This window comes from Diorhabda sublineata, chromosome 1, assembly GCF_026230105.1.
Source record: "Diorhabda sublineata isolate icDioSubl1.1 chromosome 1, icDioSubl1.1, whole genome shotgun sequence".
In the NCBI taxonomy this organism is placed as follows: Eukaryota; Metazoa; Arthropoda; class Insecta; order Coleoptera; family Chrysomelidae; genus Diorhabda; species Diorhabda sublineata.
Genome location: NC_079474.1, coordinates 39,131,783 through 39,156,421, shown reverse-complemented (window position 1 = coordinate 39,156,421; position 24,639 = coordinate 39,131,783). Strand labels below are relative to the sequence as shown.

General features: G+C 31.9%; 2 protein-coding genes across 2 annotated transcripts; both read left to right on the top strand.

The window, feature by feature from the left end:
- The first annotated feature begins 1,400 nt into the window (after window positions 1-1,400).
- LOC130452482 (pickpocket protein 28-like) lies at window positions 1,401-20,709 on the top strand. The gene is made up of 12 exons (XM_056791788.1): window positions 1,401-1,569; window positions 5,915-6,148; window positions 6,810-6,909; window positions 8,101-8,252; window positions 8,777-8,969; window positions 9,543-9,813; window positions 11,969-12,028; window positions 13,502-13,670; window positions 13,739-13,966; window positions 14,033-14,432; window positions 16,621-18,029; window positions 20,577-20,709. Exons 1-9 carry the CDS (start codon window positions 1,418-1,420, stop codon window positions 13,962-13,964), a joined length of 1,557 nt encoding a protein of 518 aa, XP_056647766.1. The 5' UTR covers window positions 1,401-1,417; the 3' UTR covers window positions 13,965-13,966; window positions 14,033-14,432; window positions 16,621-18,029; window positions 20,577-20,709.
- An 867-nt stretch (window positions 20,710-21,576) lies between these two features.
- On the top strand, window positions 21,577-24,639 carry LOC130452483 (probable enoyl-CoA hydratase, mitochondrial). Its single transcript, XM_056791789.1, has 4 exons — window positions 21,577-21,933; window positions 22,732-23,054; window positions 23,410-23,578; window positions 24,189-24,639. The coding sequence occupies exons 1-4, from the start codon at window positions 21,813-21,815 to the stop codon at window positions 24,476-24,478; spliced, it is 903 nt and encodes a 300-aa protein (XP_056647767.1). The 5' UTR covers window positions 21,577-21,812; the 3' UTR covers window positions 24,479-24,639.

The window sequence follows — 24,639 nt, the reverse complement described above, 5'->3', positions numbered from 1 at the left end:
TTTAGTAATTTTTTAAATTAAATTGCAAAATACTTAATACATAAAATATCCTCACGAGTTCTCTCAATTTCTTCAAATATTTGATATTTAAAAAAATATATGCCTCAAAAACATATTTTATCGTGTATTATACATCATCATTAACCAACTGAGATTGCATTTCCTTTCCTTGGAATAAGTGAAATTGTTTCCAATTTCTGTATCTTGCAACCTACCATTTTGGAAAATTTATATGAGACCGATTTATTAAAAAAGGCTTTATTATTTGATGATTTATATAAAAAAACATATCTATCTCTTTTGCCAAGGAAATTCTCAGTTTTCAATCCGTTTTTAGATACGAAATAAAAACATCTTCTGAAGTGTGCACTGAATTTTTGTTATTTTTAACCATTCCTGTGACTACGACTAGTGCCGAGCGATTATTTTCAAAACCGAAATTGATAAAAACTTATTTAAGAATTTCTACGGGACAAAAAAGGTTACGCAACTTAGCTATCCTATTCGTTGAACATTCCATTGCCCGAAATTTGAACTTTCATGATGTCATTAACAGTTTTGCTGAACATAAATCCCGAAGAAAGGAAATTTAATAATAAAAATTGCGTACTAAAACGAAAATTATGATTTCAATTGAGTAAAAGAGCCCCATCCGATTAATTTGCTATGGACCTCGAACGGTATTACTACCCCCATTTTCAATTAAGATCTTCTGAGTTTGTTTAACTTGATTTTGTATATAGAGGCTAACTAATTTAGAACGGAATTGATTAAATTAAAAACATCAAATTGCAAATAAATTGTATTTGCATGGAAGTGGGAAATATCTTCTTTTCATATGAAATATTGATATCAATTTATATATATTTTTTCCATTAATTTTATTATACGTGTCTTTGAAGAGTGAATATTTGATCTAGCTGAAGCAATTTTTCAAATGGGATTCTGTTTATACATTTTCACATGAATCAATTACCTAAATGAGTTTGAACTGGTATACCTATATCAACAATTCCTGGCATTCCCAACACGATTATCATTATTATGTGTTGCTGAATTATCAGTAGCTCGTTTTGAACTTAGTTATCAGTTGGTATTGAAGCTTTTTGTAATTTTGTTTTTTTGTTATTATAAACTACTGACAACATTTTAAAAGATTTTATATATGCAAAGTGTTAGTGCAAATCATTGTTAAAAAATAATTCACTTATCTACTACAATTAAATGCAAATTGCCGCAGCTTTTTTTTCAGAAAAGTTAAACTTTCACACAAAGACTGGACTAAAAACAATATCTTTGACAAATTATCACAAGCATTTGAACGGACACACACGATAGAATGCAAATATAACAATTAGTAACCCAGTTAATGCTAAAAATATTTCTCCCGCTTCAAACGGAATTGAAAGTTTCCAAAATGAACATGGGAATGTCGAGAGGATCTAGAAATACGAAGAATAAAAAATGTACATGTCAAAATGGATGTGAGAAATACTTTGATGAATATTGTGATAGTACTAGTATTCATGGATTTAAATATTTGGCGGAAAAACGTTCATTAGGAGAACGGTACGTATAAACATTTTATTGTTAATAAAATATATTCAGTTCTAATTTTAACGAAAAAATTGTCTTGTAAAGATAACGCTAAATATTGACAGGGTTACTTATAAACCTAAACGTAGTATTAAATTGTATACAGAGTATTTATTTATTCTGTAATTAATGCAACTTATTAGGTAACTGACACAAACTTCGTATTTAAATAATATATCTTTATTAATTTGAATTATTCTATAATTTTCTATTCTCCATTCTATCTGTAATTGCTCTTTTTGTTCTGTACTTCTAGTTATTATTTCATTTCATATTCACTTTTTCTTCACCACTATTAACAATCATGTTTTGTCTCGTGTTATTATTCATTGGCAGTAAAGGCAGAACCCGTAAGTTCGACTGTCGTCAAACGCACTACCCATTTGAGCCAGCTATTTTTGAACACCAGCAAATTACAATTTTATAAGTCCTTATATCGGACACAATACCCAAATATAATTGCCCACGCCCAGAAAATAATGGCTATGTTTGGTACAAGCTGTTTGTGCGAACAAATGTTTTCAATAATGAAAAAATTGTCTTCTTAATAGGCTTTCAGATGACCTCCTTTTTCATTGTTAAACGTTTAAGCATCACAAATTTTTCGGCTTATGATGTAGTCATGCAGAAACAAAAACAGTTCCACATGTCACATGTTCCCACAAAGACCAGACCCACAATTAGTGTTTCAGAAAAATTATGGCAATATTTTTATTTTAGTAAATAATGTAATGCCTCAACTTGGCCCGCTATATATTTCGTTAGCAAAAATTGGCACGCGAAGAAAAAAGTTTCCCCATCTCTAAAATAGATGAATAGTAGCAGCAGTTACTTAACGCTGCGTATGTTTTTAATATGTCATATCTCTAGGAAAACAAGGAGTTTTTTTTTCTACATAAGGTGTATAGAGGCTCCTTACGAAAATAATAAAATAACCTTTAAGAAATGCTGTATGTCCTGAATTTCTACGTTGACTGTCTTTGTGTTTTCATTCAATGTTTTTATTGAAATAATTCTCTGTACTTTTTAATGACACAACATAAATAAGGGTATTATACATACATTTCTACATTATAGTGATTTAAAAAAAAACATTTTTTGAAGGATACACTACTCTCCTAACTATAAGCACCGATGAATGATTAACATAAGTCATGGACGTCCAGAACAATCAGAAATAATTTGTGCTAGACACTGTTCGCTGATATCTTTCGAACTGCCAAAAACATTTGCGAACGTTTTCCTTGTACATTGTCTGAAGGCTGTCTGTTTACGATAAAAATCATTTTTTTATTGTTAACATTTTTGAGTAAAATAATTTTTATTCATCCGATAATTCTGAAATGCCCGATTTCACTGACTTGGAAACTGATTTCGAGAATGTTATGGTTAGTTGGGTTAGTTAAGCTGAGAAACCGAGCTTTTTTGTACAAATAGTAATAGTGATACAATAGTAAGTAATTTATGAAGCATTCTAGAATAAAGTTCGTTCCATAAAATTTGATTACTCCATTCTTCTCTCTTTCTACCATTATGGGTTAAGACGTGGAGATGGTGTCTCTTTCTTTTCTTCTTTTAGTTTGATCCTTTGTTTGTGGTACTAATTTCTTTCCTCTATTCGCAGTAGATGTCTTGATATCGTTTATTCAGGTTTTCCTTGGTTTCATATGTCTTTGTTGATTTTCTTCAGTGTGTTCTTCTGCAGGTTACGTATTCAATAATTTTCTGTATTTATCTCCTTTTTTGCGTATTTAAATTTTTGTACCTTTTTCTTATGTTTTTCGGTAGTTGTCCAAGTTTCCGAACCATGGGTTTCTGTGCTTATGATGATTGTCTTGGTTTTATTTCTGTTTATGTGTATGCTGTATTTTTCCAGTGTTTCTTTGTACAGTTTGAGAGTGATATTTAGGGTTCCTTCGTTTTCTGCAAATATGACTATATCATAAACATAGCATATTTCCGTTATTTTAACTTTTTAAGCTGTTCTTTATTTCTTTTATGAGTACATCTAGTATTGCTGTGCATAGTAACGGACTTAATATGCAACCTTGTAATCACTCCTTCGTTTGTTTAAAATCTTCTTAACGTTTCGTATTGCGTTTATACTTTTATAATTTTTGTTGCTGCCCAACACAGGAAACCTCACCAGGCTTGGATACTGGAAGAATTGGTAGATTGAGAGCTCTTTCTTGATTCGGTGAGTGGTGGTGCATGGCCGTTCTTAGTTGGTGGAGCGATTTGTCTGATTAATTCCGATAACGAACGATACTCTAACCTGCTAACTAGGAGTATTTCGACATCCCAAATTCCCATGGATATCGACTTTCGGCTCTTGCCGTTCGCGGTTTTTACTGTCGGCGTACAAATAATTCTTCTTAGAGGGACAGGCGGCTTTTAGCTGCATGAGATTGAGCGATAACAGGTTTGTGATGCCCTTAGATGTTCAGAGCCGCACACGCTCTACATTGAAGTAATTTCCGTATCCTCCCTGGCCGAGCGATTCGGGTAACCCTCTGACCTTCTTCGTGATAGGTATTGGGGTATTGGGGCTTGCAATTGTTCCCCATGAACGAGGAATTCCCAGGAAGCGCGAGTTATAAGATTGAATGATTTAGTGAGGTCTTCGGAATGAGTGCGGTGGCGTTTCGGTGTCGCCGATGCTTCGAAAAGATGACCAAACTTGATTATTTAGAGGAAGTAAAAGTCGTAACAATAAGATGCTGACATATATAAATTTCGTTTTCTTGTTTTTTCCGATGTTTGTCTCATTATAACTGAGGCGTCTTGTGTCCTACTATTAGGTCGAATGTCTCCTAGAGTTCATTTTTCCCTTAATCTTTTAATTTAAAGTTGTTATACATTTTTTGTATAATGGTTAAAAGATTCCTATTTGCCAGTCTTTGGAGGCTGTGGTGGTTTCCATTATATTATTCATAAGATGTTGTAAGTACTTCATAGCCTTTTGAGTAGCGCTTTTATCATTTCTTTTGTCGACTGTCCTCGTTCCTTTCAATACTTGGCTTTCTTAATTTCATTTTGTATCTCTTTTAGTGTGATTTCCTTTTTCGTTCGTTCGCCCTTTTTTCTTTTTTTCATTTTCGTCTTGTACAATCATTAGTTCTTTGAAGTATTCTCATCACATTTCCATAAATAAGCCTTCCTTCGTGATAGCTCTGCCTTAAGTCTTTTATATTCTTCAGGGCTATATTATTCTCGTTTCGTTATTTCTTCATCATAGAGAAGCTTTCGATTATCTCTGTTTATTGTTGTCAGTTTCTGTCCGATGTCTTTCTAAAGTTTTTGATCTTTGTTCTTCTAACTTGTATTTTCCTTCATGATCCCCCTGCATTTTTTGCAGCTGTTTAGACTTCTCCTTTAAAATATTTTCATATATTCTCAACGTCATTTCTTAAGATTGTTAGCAGACTATGTGGTTTTGTCACTTATAGCATTATATTTTGTTATTTACTATTTTTGTGTTGGAAACTTTTATTTTTATATGTTATATTCCAAGTTTATATGTCCTCTCTCTTCTTTAAATCTCTCTCGTGTAAGTAGATAACTGCGACACGGAGAAGAATTTTCTCATACGACCCCTCGTTTCTGAGTTATGGGCCTTCAAAGTTGTGAAATCAGAACTTATATTTAAGCATATTTTCTAAATTATACATTCGATTATTATGAATTTTTAATGCATGATTACGTATGTCCATGTAGTTTGTTTGACGGACAAAATAAGTCAAAACTACTATCTGAAGTCCAGGGGCGGCTGATGCCCAATAGTTGACGAACCGTAACGTAAAATTTATGGTTTGGGAGATATGTAGATTTTCAGATCGTTCTACATGCCATGGAAATTGTTCGCCATAAAGATGCATTCTAAAGAAAACGATCATAAATTTTTAATATTTATTGAAAGTACTTACAAGAGGTATTAAACATTTCTTGGAGAACTAATGGATAAATAAGTAAACATCCAATAAAAATTTAATATTGTTCGAATGTATAATTTAGAAAAAGAAAATACTTAAGATAAGTTCTGATTTCGGAGCTTTACAAGCCTATAACTCAAAAATAAGAATTCGTATGAGAAAATTTTTTGTAATGATAAAAAAATAGTATGCAAGAAATGCATTAAAATCTAAATAACTTTATGAAAACTAATAAAAAAAAAAACAAACAATGTAAAGATCATAGGAAATATATGCGCATAATAACGTCGGATTGGAATCTGTTTGCAGATTCACTGTAATACCAAATTTATTATTCTACGCTTTATAATTTCTGAAGAAGATAAATGAATCTATTTTTTTTGCAGATTATTATGGTTGATAGTGATAACATGTGCTTTGTTCTCATGTGGTTACATGATTAGTAAAATTTATGCAAAATATAATGAAAGTCCGATTATTGTTTCCTTTGCAACTAAGGAATCTCCCATCTATACTATTCCCTTTCCTGCTATTACAATTTGTCCTATAACAAAAGCAAAAAAAAGTTTATTTAATTATACCGACTTCTTGACGAGACCTCACAATCGAACTGAACAAGAGTGAGTATATACGCAAAAACTTAACAATACATATCAAAAATAATTAGTGGTATATTTTTAATATTTCTAAATTGTCTATTCATAAATTTCTGATATTTGCTTAATAAATATTGGGTTGTTGATTTAAAGGATTTTCACTACTACAAGTATCTAAATAATTCTGAAAATTATAATTCTGAGATATTTTTGAGTGCTGCAGGAAGCCAGTGAAAAATAAATTAATTTTTCTACTACCGTTAATAAAGTACATACTTCAGACACACTTTCGAATGCGTAAAACTTTACGTCCTGGTGCTTAAAGAAACATACTTTGAGCAGTAGTGAGTGAAAAAACGTATTATTAAGGTCTCCGTGTAGTGGCTAGAGTACGAGGCTCACATGCGGGAGGTCCCAGGTTCAAGTCGCGTTGATGCCATTTCTTATTTTTCTACTTATTTAGTAATAATTATTTTTAGGTGGCAGTTATACATTCCAATGAGGAGAGTGGGTAAATTTGATAAATCATGTTTATATATTTTTATTTTCATCAAATATAGTATGCAATTCGTATATAAAGCACTTTATTCGACTCATGTGATTGTCGCATGAGAATGATTATTTCACAATAAAAAATTTTCATACGATATATAAAGGATAATATAACTTATTTTTTATGTTTAAGGAAACGATATGGCAAGTACATGTCCTATGTTTGTGGTTCTAATAAACTGTTCAAAAATGAAACATATTTCACAGATGATATCTATGAAGCATTAGATGAGGTAATAAAATTTTTGTTGGTTGATTATGTCATTTATGCACGTTTTCATTTTGCAAGGCCAAACCTTCGATTCCATATTAAACCCAATTCAAATAGGTAAATTGAGTAAATAAATGCACTTATTAATCACTCCGTGCTGAACAGTTTGTATTAGTTTTACACAGGGCGGTATTCAGTTTCACTTGAAATGGAAATTAATTTAAAAAATGTGTTTCATTGAGTTAATTTATCCACATTCAATGAATTATAATTTTCGATTTGTCTGAATATGCTTTATATATTTGGTTATGAATTCATCGGATACCATTTTGCAGATTAAATCATCGATGTTTGTATATCAGTTTCTAACCAAAAAAAAATTTAATTTTAATTCCTTTGAGAGATCCTGAAGATCGCGTTTCAGTTGCAATACTTGCAATATTAATCCCGATGAATTAAAATGGAATTGTTTAAAAAACTCTTTCACTTTTCAACAAAACAATTTTTCACTTTCTAATTGTTGTAATAGCATTTAATATTATTTTTTTCTTATTCACAAAAATATACCAAAAAATGTTAGCAGCTGGAATTTATACCGAAGTGGTGTTTCTCGAATAATTTTCAATAGTATTCATTAAGAAAGTTCAGTAATATCAGTATTTCTACAAATTGCAAACTCCAGATTTTTTAAACGTGAATACTTGGAAAACTACTAGTAATATATTTGGAAAGAGGTTGGGAACTAATCAATAACGAGAATTTACTGTCTACCAGAAGAAGTAATTATGAATGGAGAATTAACTATGACTTAATATTACATGAGATCAAAATTTCCCATCCTTTAATTCAAAGCAGGCGCTTCTATTGATTATAATAGTGCTTACCTAATCAAACACCGAAATTTTGGAGACCTCAATAACAACAAAACCTACCAAGATTTGCAGCCGAAGAATTATTCAACATCAAATATGCAAACCAAAGAACTACTTACAACGATTAATATCTAAAAATAAAATTCTACGAGCCGTATGAGAAGGGCTGAAATAAATGCTATGTACAAACAGAAAGTTTGTACATAGCATTTATCAAACCCTCCTCTTAAACTTCTCATAGACACTGGTTCTATCAAATCCTTCCTTGATCCCAATATCGGTTCTAAGTATTTCTCTAATAATTTAAAATCCATTTTCCAAAATCACTCATTAAATTTCAGATTAAGATCCCTGTTGATCAATTTATGGAAAATTGTTCATTCATGGAAACTCCTGGTCAGTGCAGTTGGTTTTTTTCACCAATAATTCTAGATCAAAGTATTTGTTTTACCTTCAACATGTTAGAGCGTCAACATATTTATAGGAGTAACGTGTAAGTATAACAGTATATCCATTTCAAGCAATAAATTTTCTCTGTTTCTCTACATCTCTTTTTGGAGCCATCTCGACAGACTACATTATTGATTTAATATTGAAGCATCTAATTATTTACGTACAATTAACTACACTTGTACTTGAAAATTACTGTCTTATTTTTTTCTAATCTTTTATACAAAACACCAATCGATTCTTTCTTGGCTAATTATATTGGTTCTAGTCGAAAAATTTTTTGATTTTCATGGTAGTTAATAGGTTAATAAAGTGATGAATGAATTGTAATTTTTAAACAAGAAAACTCTTGTAATTGGTACTATTCCAGTATCAATATTAAACAAACGTATTTTCCTCAACCAATCCCTCCATGTTACAAAAATGTCAGACTTCCAAAAGTCAAATTATTCTTCTTGTATCAACCAGAACCCCTCTTTTTTTTAATTCTTGTTAGATTATAAAGACGCTTTATAAAGATATAAATTAACATACTACGAAAGAGACTCTATCTTGTTTTATTTTCAGAGTTCAATTTTATGATGAGTTTATTGCCTACGAAACCAATTGGACTGTTGAAAAAGGCTATTCAGGCGGAAATGGCATCATCCGACCTTTTCGAGCGTATTTAGCTGGAGCTGAAAATTCTCTTGATGTTATTCTTCACAACAGTTATAGTGATTTGGATCACTTATGTGCCAAACATGTTCAAGGCTTTAGTGTGAGTAATAATACTATTTTCACGAAGAAATAATAGTAGTTGGTTAAACCACAATACTGTGGCCTTTCTTGAGGCATATCAAAGTGAATCGTGCATAAGGTATCCGGAGGACGTAAACCACAAAGATAAAAGGAAATTAGCGGACACTTTGTTTAGACCATTCTCTTTGTTGAACTTTTGTTTTTGTTCAAATTTCCCATAGTAATATGTCAATGAAAACGCTAAAGACGAGACGACTTAACGCTTCTAAAGGCTTTTAGACTTCAGGCTTCAGTAAGCGTGTAAATGTAGCATTAGATGAGGCCACAGTGTTCTAATCGGTCAACTACTCTGGCATGGTTTATTTGTGCTCGAATTTAAGTTGTTCCAAGAAATGTGTTCAGTTTCTAAAGCTTGGTAAACTAGAGCAAATTCGACGCGGTATAAACTATTTTATTCGTTTATAAGAACCGATGAAACTTTAAATATACAACTGATTTTTTGGGATTTTTTTCCCTTTCAATTAATTCCCAAATATTCATTATCTGTCGTTCACAAAAATTTTGATTAATCTCATAGTTCTAAAATTTTCAGGTAACCGTTCACGCCCCTTTTTCCATTCCTCAAGTGAGACAACAGTACTTCACGGTGCCTTTTGATACAGTTATGAATGCAGTGGTATCTCCTGTGGTTATGTCTACTTCGGCAAAAGTGAAACAATACAGTCCTAAAGCGCGAGAATGTTATTTTTCCACAGAAAAACATTTAAAATATTTTCAAATTTATGCTCCAAGAAATTGTAAATTGGAGTGTATAACCAATTTCACATTAAAATATTGTGGATGTGTCAGTTTTTATATGCCCAGTAAGTATTAGGATCCATTCTTATTTTGCACAATAGATTTGTACCACTAAAAATATTGTTCATAGTACATTATTGAGAATCGAGAATGATTGAAATTAAAAAATTGGTAGACCCTAATTTTATTAATTAATTAGCTTTCACCCGCGGCTTCGCTCGCATCGAATCCATCAAATAAGTATCAGAAATCATTATAATAGAAAAGAAAGAACTCTGTAGCTATATTAGAACCTAAGATATAGATCTTTGAATGTAGAAAAATTGCCAAGAACCTACAAAAATCCATAACTCCACATTGAATGTCTGCGCCTAGCTCCTCTCCAACTCAACCGATTTAAGTGTTCAAAAACTCAAAAGAAAGGGAATGTTTCAGCGAGTGTTCTTAAACCAAAACGAAGTCTCTATCTTGAATAGAACCTGAGATATTGAGGATAGAACGTGTGTATGTGAAAAACTCCCATAAGTAATGTACAGGGGGAAATCGCATTTGAGTATAACTTGAGAATGGTGAAAATTAGATGAAATACGATGGTTGATGGCTGATCTGTGCATCAATACCTTTCATTGAAAAAAAAAAAAATAAAATAAGCAAATCGGTTGGGTAGAACGCCTGAACGGACTCGGAATGGAAATCATCAATTTTTTTAATATATAAGATGTGTGATCTTTTAACGATTTGCAATATCGGTACATTATCTTTAGTTCTTATTAGAGCGAAAATATATGTATATTTATTTATTATAGGGTATATCTATGAAGTTTCGATTCTATTTTTATCAGCTGTAGCGCTGCGATCCCAGTTCCAGGCTTGCGCGGAAGTTATCCTTTCTGAAGTAGAAAAAATGTATCCATTTTCAGATACCTGCTATCCACGTGTTCTTTGTAGTGCTTCTTTATGCCAGCCTTAATTGAAAAAGCCTCCGCTTGTGAAATCAAATCTGTGATTCGTTTTATTAATGCAAAGAATGTGAAACCAAATGAAATGTATCGACAAATCTGCGAAATTCGCGGATCTTCTATGAGTGATTCAATGATCAGAAGATGGGTGAGACAGTTGATAGAAAGACATGATCAAGTGCAGGATGAAAAATAATGTGGATTTCTGTGGAAGCTTAAGTAAAACCGTAAGTTTACTCTGTGCTCTTGCTATGGGATCTCTAATGATCACTGATCACTGAAAATTCGATAACTTTGCTCACGCCATTGGTGGATTTACCAGCAGGCTGAGTAGGCTAGAGCCTATGGCGGCAGACTTTGAGAGGCGGCAAGTTAAATTTTTTTTTTCGACTCACAAAATTACACGGAAAGACGAGTTTTGTAATTTCTACAGAAATATCAAATGCTTTGATTCTTTTATGTATAGAGCCAGACCTAATAAACAAGATTTTATGTGATGATATAATTCATGATTTTGAGAGTTCACGAATCTTTAAAGTGTATTGAAATATTTTTATAATTTAGTTTAAACTGTATTACCAATGGATTATTAAGACAACATATTTGTATGCTGTTAAACTGAGAGTGTAATACAAAGTATGTATCGAAATTACTCGTTGCGGAAGCTTTATCATAATACGAGGTCTGGCTATTAAATAACGAGTCTGCGCGCCTAGAGGGCGCCCTAGACGGCTGGGGTAAAAAACGATGACGAAGTTTCCGTCACTATTATAATATTTGTGCAGTAGTGGTTTGAACCGAACGTGTTTTCTCGTGTCGAAAAGCAGGAGCAACGCACCAATTTCAAATTTCTCGTTAAATTGAAAAAACTTCGACTGAGTGCTATAAATTGTTGCAAGAGGCCTATGGGGACAATTCTCTATCTCGTGCGCGTATTTTTTAGTGAGAGCCGAGAGAGCACTGAAGACACCAGCTCCCAGGTCGCCCTGTGACTGTTTCAACTCCGGAAACAGTGAACAAAATCAACCAAATTGTGCGTACAGATCATCTAATGAGAATCCGAGGCTGTAAACGTCGATAAAGAAACGGTTAGAAAAATTTTACATGTCAAAAGTCTGTGCGAAGTTGGTGCCAAAAAATCTGACTCCTGACCAAAAGATATACCTCATATTCAATGAATAATATTTATATGTTCTACATGAAATCTGTAAAAATGGAACAATTTTTGTTATCAGAATTTAGCAATCGTTTTTATTTTTAGGGGAAAATGGCACCCGAATATGTGGTAACGCTAAATTAGGGTGTGTTAAAAAAGCAGAATGTGAGTATAATATTACATTAATTGAAAAATATTCCAGAATATACATGATTTTGTCCCAGTATAATTATTTCTCATAATTCTACCACATCACTTAATAAGTTGTGTGACTAACTAAGAAAAACACATTTTTTTGACAAAAATCGATTTTATTCATCAAATAAATCTCCTTCAAGAGCAATACAATCATTCCCCGCTTCTCTAACTTCGCGATGCCGTGCTTGTACATAGAAGGATTTGTCTTTTGCTTCAAAATAGGCTTCAGTTTCAGCAATTGCTTCTTCATTTGAGATGAATTGTTTTACCAGCGAGCATTTTTTTTTGAGATCAGCGAATAGCCAATAGTCTCTGGGGGCTCAGATCTGGACTGAATGACTGGATGAAGAAGCAATTCGAAGTGAATTCCGTTTAATAGTTGCCATCGACTTGTGAATCGGTGCTTGGTCTTGGTATAACAGTGGTTTTTTCCTCGACATATGAGGTCGTTTTTCCTTGTTTTTGCGTTCAAACGATTCAGCAACTCTATGTATTAGTCGCTATTGTTTGTCTCTCCCTTTTGGAGATAGTCGATGAACAATATTCCATGCGTATCCCAAAATACTGAACCTTCCCAGCTGACTGTTATACCTTTGGACTCTTCGGACGTAGTTCACTGTCCACTGCAGTCCACTCAGATTATTATCGTTTTAATTTCGGAATAAAATGATGGGTCCAAGTTTCATCAACGATAAGCAATGATAAATTAACACACGAAATTGTTTGGAGTCCATTGTTTTGAAAATAACTAAAATAATTTCACTTAAATGGCTGTCAATTTTTTCTGACTAATCTAAATGTCATGAAATTTTACACAAAGTCTTTCAAAAGTTGGTACTTCTAAACGTCATATGTTTTTGACATTGGCATTCGTGTGATAGTCACACGACTTATTGAGTGATATAAATCTGACAATATTTAGTAAAATAAAATGATGAAAATGAAAATTATAGTTTACTGATTTTTAAAATTTGATATATTCGTCTAGATGCTGAATCTGAACAACTTTACCCAATAGTCTATTTTATTTCTAACAGAAAAATTCGTAAAGGCTCAAAAAAATCCGTCATAATTTAAAAGTCTAAATAGAAAACTTCGCAACTCTAGACCGCCATTTTGTTTATAACAAATCGCACACCTGTTAAATTACTTGTAACTGTTTTTCAAATCTTTATTTAAAAAAATCAGATCATATCTTCATTCAATTTTTTTCATCGTTAACTTTTTCGTCTTCTGTAATATTTGGGACTAAGGAGTTACGAGGTTTGCGACTTAAACGTCAAAAAAAATTGATTTTTTGTAAAGTTTGCAAGCACCAATGTTTTTTAAAAACTCAAATTAGGTTAGAAATTGTCAAGCAGGGCTTAACCTCAAAAAATAAAAATAGAATCGAGAATTTTATACAGGTAACGTTATTTATTATCGGATTTATAATTACAGTGGCTCTTAAAGAACAACAGCTTGATATTCAGATATTTCAAGAAGGAATGGATTTCTTTTGCGATTGCAAACCACTTTGTACTGATATAACTTACCAAGTTGAACCATCTCAATCACCTTGGTATCATGAAATGAAGCCCACTACAACAAATAGTCCTTATTTTAATAGGTATGAGTATATGAAAATTTTCTTCATTAGAGCATAACAAGTAAATTATTTATATATTATTGTTTCAGGACACATTATGCGAGGCTCAATATATATTTCAAACAAGATTCATTCTTAACTTCAGAAAGGAATGAATTGTATGGCCCTACCGATTTTCTGGCAAATTTTGGAGGACTTTTGGGATTATTTACAGGATTTTCTCTATTGTCAGCAGCAGAAATTGTGTATTTCCTATCAATTAGGCTGTTTTGTAACTTCCGGTTATTTCGAAGATGGACTGGTCCTGAAAACTGAAAGTATAGGATTACATTGAATATTATCAATTATTTAAATGATAACTAAGATTGACATTTTCTTTTCAGGTTGCTTGAGGCATTACATTCCAGAAGAAAAAATGGAAAGATTGACTATACCAGATGCAAATAATACTACACTACAGATTTCACTACAAGCAAATTTTTTTATGTGGTTGTGAATACAAATGAATGTTAAATCTTCAATAAATCAAATTAAATGAAGAAAAAAATTGTAATGTGGGAAAACTGACCTAGCATTTATCTTCATGGTATAGGAGTGTATGTGAGGGTGTGTTGAAGAAAATAGCTTGGAAGCGAGACCATTATCCACATAAGTTTTCTATGATATTGAAGTGAAGTTTAACAATCTATATATATGAAAATGAATCCCTATTTGTCTTGGTCACACCATCATTTCCCACAAAAAGGATGTAAGCAAACCTAGAATTTCTTAGTGTACATCACGGTTAGTTCAGAGCAATATCCTAATATCAAAAAGTTCATTTTAATATGGAGTTTGGATAGACTAACATGAACGTTACTAACAAAACAAGTCCTATTTTTGGTTAAAAAGTAGAATACATCTCAAACTGACGAGCAATGCGAAGCTCGGAATGAAGTTATATGAAGCTATCTAGCTGCATTCAATTATAACGTGGAAATCGAGTACAGTTCATAGCAAATCGTTGCTATTGGACCAATGAACGTTGTATGCCAATATTGCAAAGTATTTAAGTTTAATAATGGAGCTCATGGATTGTGTTGCATGAGGAGTCAAGTCAAATTGACGCCATTGGTACCGCCACCAGAACCATTGCATTCATTGGTTTCCGGAAATGGGCCAGATTCTAAACATTTTTTGACTCGTATGCAGCAATACAATAATTGTTCTCAAATGACGTAATTTGGTGCAACAAAAGTTATTCAAGAAAATTTTATCAAGATTCGGGGTCAAATATATCATTTAACAGGTTGCTTATTGCCAACACCGAATAGTGACTACAAATTCTTGCAAAGTGATTTTATGGTCGATTCAGCAGCACAACTTCAAACGTTTTTTCATTAACAACGAATTGGTTGCATTATTATCGACCGCTTTGGACCGCATGCCGTCTAAAAATCAAAAAATTGTCATCAAAGCTGATAAGACGCCAGCAGGAGAACACGCGGGATGTTTTAATGCGCCAACAATTAACGAAGTCGCTATTGTCGTCGTGGGTGAAAATTTAGAAAACCGAGATATTGTTTTACATAGACGTAGCAATCAACTGCAACGTGTGTCCGAAACACATCGATCATACAATGGATGGATGAATGATGGATATCATTTTTCATTGAAGATGATAAATCCAGTTACAGGTTCCGAAACTGAGGACAATCATATCTTAAAATGTCGGCGTCTCTTCCACGAATATGCTGTAGAAATGTACGTTAAAGTTGAAACTGAGCGATTGACATTTATCAGGTTGAACCAGTCAAAATTGCGTTCTGAAGAATACATTCATCTACGGAATGACATCAATGCTGATGGAAATGTACAGAATGTAGATAGAACAACTATTCTTACAGAAACTTACGTCAGAAGTCCGCGACATATGCATGAATATGCTCAGGATGCTATGTCGTATGTACGTCATTATGGCCCACCAGATTTGTTTATAACGAAAGGCTTGGCCAAAATAAGATTTTAATTACAATTTGGACCGGTCTGGCCGGTAGATTTTGAGAAATCGCAAAAAAATTTTTTCTGAAATGTGGTTTTTTTTGGAATAAATTTTAAATGGCTTTACCGATCGATTCCAAAACCAATTCGAATTCAATATCCATCGGTAAGACAGGACAAAGTCTGTCGGGCGGATTTAAAATAATAGAAAGCAATTGATGAATTTTTTTATTGATAATTACGCGCTAAATGATTATCTACGAAAAAGGTACACAGACAAATTAAAATCTAATAAACTAAAAATGGAATTAACCAGCTACATTATTTGTACACAAAAACCTCACAATTTAAGAGCCTGCGGCGCAGCTATGTGTTATAAAGTAAGAGACAAAGGTACGCTTCGTTTATGACTTATTAATAATTTGGTACGTGTTTGTGTATTTCCAGTTCAAGTAGTGAAAAAGCTAAAATGCAACAATGGATATAATGTGGACTAAGATAGGGCTCTATTCATAATTTAAGACTTTAAAAAATTGTAGGCAAAGTGATAAAAACAAATGAAATAATATGCTTTATGAGTTATTCCCATCGCATTTTGGGCAGAGTAATATATATGTGTTTTTATATAATTTTTTTTAATGTTGATAACTTACATTATTATTATAAAATCAGTATGGTAGGTTAATAAGAATACTAATTTAAGTACAAATTATATAAAATATGACCTAACCTAACCATACTGAATATCTTCAACACAAACAAACTTTTATTCTTATTCAACGCGCCCTGCCTTCCTAATTACACTAGCTTACGAAAGTTAACAGTATAACGCTGCAGTGATTGCCTTGCCTAAAACTCAAAAATTTCACTCTGAATGGGTTGACCACCCACCGTTTTCACCAGATCTTTTCCCGAGCGACTTTTTCCTGTTTGAAAACTTCACTTCACTTGCAGGAGAGACGTTATCGTATATGTTAACGCCTATTTTTAGGAGAAATACGACAACTATTATTTGGACGGGCTAAAATAAATATAAAAGAGCATCGCTGGAGATTTAAAAGGAGACCATGTTGAAAACTAGAAATGAATACGGTTTGGCAAATACAGGAGTGAATGTCGAGAAATATGCCCTTGGTGAATTAGTACGGTAAATAATCAAAGTACTAAATTCTCTACCCCAGAATAAAATATATATTAAGTAACATTCTTTAATTATTCAGGAGACGTAAATGAAGGTATTTATAGTATTTATTACTGTTTAATAATATATTGATTAATCTGTTAGAACAATACAAGGATGTATATCAAACAGGGATTCAAATCCTTCGAAAGCATTAAAACAATAATTAAAAATACATAATTGAAGTACAGATAAAATATTTATTCACTAAATTAATTAAAACAATAGATATTTATACGTTTCGTCTAAAATTAAAAAATTTTTCTTTTTTTGTTTGGAGTAGAAAATGATGAAGATTTGAATTCCATTTTATATGACTGTGAGAATAATAATATCTGTATTTTGCACCAATAAATATTTTTCTCGGTATCCAGTAAAAACAATGTTAGTAGGTTAGGTAGTCCTCTTCACTATCTAACAGAACAATAGAATTGACAATAGTTGTTAAGCATACTACTTGAGAGACTATACTAACCCATACCACAATCATCCATACAAGGCGCATTGATGGGCGAAGCTATTTTACATTTATTCCTGTAATTGCCTATCTGTATGGTTTTTGTTAAATCGGAAACTTTGCAGATAACCCTCGTATTATAAATAATTCAAAACTCACACAAATTGGAATGCTTTTTGTGACTTAATAATACAGTAATTATGAAAAAGTTGGAAACCCAAAATGAATTATCAAGTTATGAATAAACATTTACCTTTTTCCATTGAACATAATACCTTTCGTTATATAACCCACCGGGTTATATTATTCACATACTGAAAAATGAGTAGCGTCAATTATTTTAGATATCGAATATAAATTAAAAAACTAATTATTTATTCATACTAATTTCATATTTTTGTGATACGTTAGTTCTAGAGATACGCATGCTTTAAACCACTTTTCTTTCTACCAAGAAAACCTTAAAATTTTGTTGTTTGGAACTAAATAATATGACGTATTAAATTGCAATCCAACTGATATAGGTAACCATTAAAATTATCTATAGTAAAATTGAAGCTAATAGAGGAACTAGAACTTTCTCAGTATTATTGTTAAGTTCTAGGCTATAGCATTTTTTATAAAATGGTGGCTAGAACAGTTTATTTTTCAATTGTTCTATTTTCGATCTTACTTCAAAAACGTTGCGTCGAAGGATATATACTATCACAACAACAAAATTTGAACGACAATTTATTCGAACATGGAAAATTACCAATTGAAGGTAAGTGTTTCAAGTTATATTAAATACAAAATACAAAAAAGTGTCGTTTTTAATAAAAGTAATTCAGCCCGTTTATTTCACGCCTTTAACTTTATCTTCTGTCAATTTTGTCCACCTTCTTTCTAGATTTACGCTTTATTCAAGGTTTTTTTTCGCAGTCGCCTCTCGATCACTTTCCACATGTTTTGTTCGCCAAAATTTTTTTGATTTTGTAATTATTTTTCATGCGTACTAAGTGGTCATACCATTTAAATTGATTCCTTTCTATACTCCTTCCTTGAGGTTCTGAGTTGTAGCTGTTTTTCTCCCTTATTGTGTTTCCCAATACTGTAATTAGATATCTCATCTTGAATGTTTTAAATTTTATCTTTTTCTCCCTTATAAGAGCCGTGTCTCATATCTCAATGAGTCATTTTTATTTCCTTTAAGGTTTATTTGATTAAAGTAATTTAAGTATAATACAGATCAAGGACACTTCTAATGGGTTCATTAGCTGCCAAGCAACTTTTCCTTTCCTAATAATTAATTTATTTCAAAGTTTCCTGTCTACTTTCCTGTCCTACTAGCATTGCTGTCGTTCCCACTACATTTATTTTTAGTCTTTTACTATTAAAAGCACATTTCTAGGTGTGTGGATATTTTTCCTTCCAATACGTCATCAGCAAATGCGCATTCAGAGATCTCTCCAAGTTACATGATCCCATAACCCACAGTCTTTTTTCTACGAGAGAGAGAGAATATTGTGAAGATGTTTTTATTAGGAAAGTAGGAAAAATTTGATGGGGGATCATTTTTGGAATTGCCCATATAATTGTAGCAGGGCAGGTATTGTAGTGGTTTCTAGGAGAGGTTTCTTTTAGTGTGGTATCGCTTCATTGTACACCTGTCCTCCTATCAGTGCGAGAGAGATATAAAAAACTGTAAGGACTAGTGGCAAAAAAGTGGTTTGACTAGCTTTTTGTAGAGTGTGATAGATTCTTTTTCTATTTAAGTAAGTTCAGGCACAACTGCGGCTGTATTATTTCCAATCGTCGGCCATTTGTCTGGTGAACTGGTTCACCAGGTTACAGAAAAAAAGCAACACTGAGGATCATTTTTGTCTACCAGATCTTCTACTTTTTAAATAATGTCGTCTTTTATCACATTGAACAGTGTAGGGTTTCAATTTATAGGTTTCGGGTTGTTGAATAATTCCTTGTAGTTTATTTTATATATTCTGTATACCGTACCAAACTGTAATGTTATCTTGACTACTATTATGTAAAACATTCAATAATTCTTCGTGTTGATGTCGTATTTTAGGACTTTTCGGAAAATATTATCGGTTTAATCCGACTATGATCTGAAACTAATCCGGATTACGTTCATTGTTGTTGGGGACTGATCGAGTTAATAGGGTTGTAGTTATATTATACGATCTGATCATATATGCAATAATTCTATATGGACAGTTTCTGTAAGTGGAAACTGTTCCGACAAAGGAAGATAGAATGGCAACGATTTCTTTATGAATGAATATTGTCGGCACCATAACTTAGGGATGTTTTTTCCCATACCCACTGTCCATATAGAAGTGTCACATATATGGCTCTGATCCTCTTTACCCTAGTAGACACCGGTGATCAGCTGACGAGTTGATTCATTTGTCTATGGTTTTTTGAACTTTGATAATTATTATTATTATTATTATTTATAGTATACAGCCCCTTAAATGGCTGTATAATATTAATTCTCATGAGCAGCTTCATTGATAAATTAATGAGGTTTGCGGTTTCATACTTTTCGGCATTTCAGCATAAAAATAGTTTATTAGTATTAAACGTAAATGTAAATTAAATCGTTGATACCTGCTCGATAGCAATAAATATCTTGGAAGAATTAATAAAAAAAAACACAAAAAGTAATAAAAATCAAATGTTTTTGTTGATCATGTTTTAGATTTGAAAATTGAACGAGACGCGCTCTTAAATCTCTAACTGAGTTGGGATCCTCAATCAACTGATAGGTGATCTACCTGAATCGAGTTATATTTTCCGAAGTGTCTTTTCATTTTTAAACATCATTTCAAAGATCTCCTTATAAACTTTTAGTACTGTAGCGTAATACCCTAATGTTTTTTGATGATGACATTTCTAATTCCCATTAATCGGTAATCTTCTTCCACTGCAAATTTTATTAAGTAAAAGAGCTATTCCATTTCATTTAACTCTACATTTCTTTCACAATTTTCGATGTAATTCCATGGTGTCCTACATCTTTATCCTAGTTTAGTGAGTTTATGTATTTCATTTATCTTGATCGTTATGTCTAGGTTTACAAGCCACTCAAAACATTCCATAATAATAAATATGTGTATCTTGGCACATGAATATCTAATATCAGTTCAATATAAAACGTACAAATTCAAAATTTCTACAATAGAATATATTTTAGTCTAACTACAATATGCAACTAACAATACATTACTCTGTTAGTAAATAAGAAGCAAAAGACCGGTCATCGAAAATAATTCTCAATATCACCAAAATTATATTATTATTATTTTAGATCGTTCCATGTTTGATCAAATGAATGCTATGGTTCGTTTACCAGGAGACCTAACTAGAAGAGATTTTATAGCAATGGTTATGGATGCAATAATTGTTTTACAGTTTCTACCTCTTCCCTGGGCAATTCTACTGATTTTGCATACTACGTATAAAGTATGCAAATTCTTTCATCCTGCTTACTGGTTCTTGTTCCCAAGAAGTAAGCCCACAAATATAAAAGGACTAGGATTTTCTAGATTATAAGATATCTTGTGGCAGATGCTTTTCACAATGTTAGATATTATCAATATTTTATGAATATTGGTTATATATCAAAACATGATAATAAAGATTAATTGATAATCTGATTTATTACTTTACTTATGCAGAAAAAGATACACTGATCATTTGTAATTTTATTCCACTTTTAACCTTACTAACAGAAAAACTAGATTTTAAGATACTAATCCATAAAATAATTCAATTAATATTTCTGAAATCAGCTCAAGTTTTTGCTGTGTAATGTTCGTGACGAAAATTATACAAATTTGTTTCCAGATACCTTCCTTAATTACCTTATCTGCATATTTTCACCTTCAACATTCCTCTGAAGCAGAGGTCCCCAAACTTTTTTCTTTGCAGACCACTTGAGAATTTACCTGATTTCGGTGGACCCTTTTCTGTTATGTATATTTCTAAATCAGAAATGGGAACGAACCCATCCGAATCACCTTGGAAAACAGCCGTCTGAAAAATCATAATATATAAAATTTCCAATAAGAGTGCTTTTTTTTATATGCCAATAAAATCCACATTGTATATTTTTAAATAACTATGGAAAAATCTCATTAATTGAGAAAAATTATGCATTTGAACAACTGATTGTATAGAAAGAAAGACCTCTCTGAAAATGAATTGCGCAACCATCCCAAGAAATACTGTTCTTGTTATTTTAGCAAATAGAAAGTTAATAAGATATTAAGGTAAATTATAAATAATTTAAGCCGACCCTGTAGTGAACCGGCTTGACTTTTAATGGACGAAAGTCCATCCTAAAGGTGGTGCATTGAAATTAAAAGATACCACATGGCTCTGCGCAACAAATGCAACAGTTATTTTGTGTTACAACTATTCACCTCTATATTGTTATCATATTTACTTTGGCTATATTTTAGTGTTGTTAATTATTCAGCTCCACATTTTTTTATCGTTAATTGAACCTTACTATTTGTCCCGAAATATTTAATTTGAAAGAATGAGTGCCACCAATGTAAGCAGATTAATAGTTTCGAAATTGTTAACTAACAATTCCGCTTTAAAATGTAATAAAGCTGTTAAAAATGTGAGGTTATATAGTTTAGCTGCAGCTGCAAAAGGTAAGTACCTACGGAATCTTCAACTGAGATGATTTATAAGAATAGTTTCCATACAAATAATAAGCATTGAAAATATTTTACCAACAAGAAGTAATAAACATTCTCATTAATATTCTTTTTATCTGGTGCATGACAGCGTTGCTAAGTTTCAAGTAAAGTATGTAATATGAGATACCTTCATCGCACAATAATGTGATGTTATTTGCATATATTTACATGTAAAGAAATAAAACTCATACCTATTTCACAATGTTTTAGACATGAACAAATATTTTGTTTTTTGAGAACACACTTTTTTGTAACAGAAAGGGTTATACTGTTACACATTATATTTAACCTTTACTGCTATTCTGTTTCCAATAAATTGGCAACACTGTTGGATTCAAGGTTAATTATCTTTCATATCACATATATATTGACCTTTGGTAAACTCATTTTAATTTTTTTCTTATCAGAAGAATATTTTAAGATAATCATACAAAAAATTTCTATTATTTATTCTAATTTTGTAAATATGAGTAAATGAAATTTGTTTTAAATTTGCACGTGTTCATAATATCTTGAAAGAATCATGTAACTCAGCTTATTCTTCTTCATTTGGTCTAACAAATGTCTGTAACAAGAGAGGCTCTAGTTTATTCACTACATTAGTCTCGAGATATGATGCCTGTTCCTGTATCTTTGCAGAAGGTGTGGTGTAGAATATAACAAAGATGAGCTAAGCAGGCTGGATTCTAATGGATATTGATCATTTTCATTACAACTTAGCTTGTGTTAAAAATTTCTTTTGATTTTCAGAAACATTTGAATTTGTCAAAGTATCCAAAGTTGGAGAAAAACAAAATGTTGGACTCGTTCAACTTAATCGACCAAAAGCTTTGAACGCTCTTTGCACAGATTTAATGAATGAAGTTGGAACAGCACTGAAGTCCTTTGACAATGATAAATCAGTAGGTGCCATTATCTTGACTGGTAATGAAAAAGCCTTTGCTGCAGGTGCTGATATAAAGGAAATGGTTAACAATACATTTACTCAGTGTATTACTGAAGACTTTCTTGGAAATTGGACTTCAATATCAAGAGTTAGGAAACCTGTGATAGCAGCAGTGAATGGATATGCTGTAAGTGGTACTGTCAACTACTTTTGGCATTTTCACTTTTGGAGTTTTAATCATACACACTCTTACACTTCTTTAGATATGATATAACAATACATAGCTTTTTAATATTTCTTAGAATTGTGATGTAGATGGACTATCCACCTTGCAATTTTATGCATCTGATGTCTCTTATTGTTTTTTATTATTTCCGTTTATTATAATTATTGTGAAGAGATAGATGCATTCTGTGAAGTCAGTATTCAATTAAGAAGTTTTCATATTTGACGTGTTAAAAATTTATTTTGTGGCATATAGTTTCCTCTTTAATACCTTCTCAAAAATTATTTTATACTATAAGTTACTTCTGTTTACTTAGCTTGGTGGAGGCTGTGAATTAGCAATGATGTGCGATATTATATACGCAGGCGACAAAGCTAAATTTGGTCAGCCAGAAATCCTTATTGGAATTATTCCTGGAGCTGGTGGCACTCAAAGACTTATACGATCAGTTGGAAAGTCCAAAGCAATGGAAATTGTTCTAACTGGTAAGCATATATTGAAAAAAAAAACAACTTTTTATAATTAAGCAATTTCTAACAATTTTCAGTTTTATAAAATGGGGTAATTGTACTTGATTTTCAAAAATCCTCTTGAAAATATGAGAATAGTGCATAAAAAAATATATTAATCATTATTGTTTATTAAAACATTGTTTTATCCTTATTCCGCTTCCGGCATTGTATTGAGACTGTGTTCTTTTCATCTTTTTCCTTTCTGCTTTTCTTGGTTCACCTACCTTAACCATTTTCCTGGCCAGGAGAAACATAAATTGCCCTAGATCATGATGTAAACCCATATGTGACTTTGATGGAATTGAAAATTTTGTAACATAACTACTATACCTGTATAAACCACTGCAAAGTCACTGATAAGGCTTCACTTTACAATAAAAAGTTAATTATTGCCAAGATATGAAATGAAATGAGAGGTTTTAATAAAGAAATTTCAGTTACATTTACTACTTGCATTTTTCAACGCTGAACCAAAAAAAGCACTGGGGTAGATCTTTGGCATTTATAAACAATATGAGTGACATTAATGTAGTCCAATTGGATATTTAATTGTGCAGATCGTCAATCTAATTGTAATTTGTAGGGGATCAAATAACTGCTCAAGAAGCTCATCAGATAGGTTTAGTAAGCAAAGTTGTACCAGCAGACCAATTGCTCAGCGAAACTGTAAAACTTGCAGAGAAAATAGCAAATAATTCACAAGTAGCTAATGCTATTGCTAAGGAGTCAGTTAATACTGCATTGGAAACAACTTTACAAGAAGGACTGCACTTTGAGAAGAGATTTTTCCATTCTTGTTTTGCCACCAAGGACCAGAAGGAAGGAATGAAAGCGTTTATTGAAAAAAGGAAGCCAAATTTCCAACATGAATAAAGTTTAATGTTGTTCAGTAATTGTTTGTTAGATTTTTTATGATTGAGAATTTTATATCTTTAATAAAAATATATGCTATAGAAACGTCAATTATTTCTTGAATCATATAGCAGCCTAAGTGCTTAAGAAATTTTTGTAAATTGATTACAAGTTGAATAAGT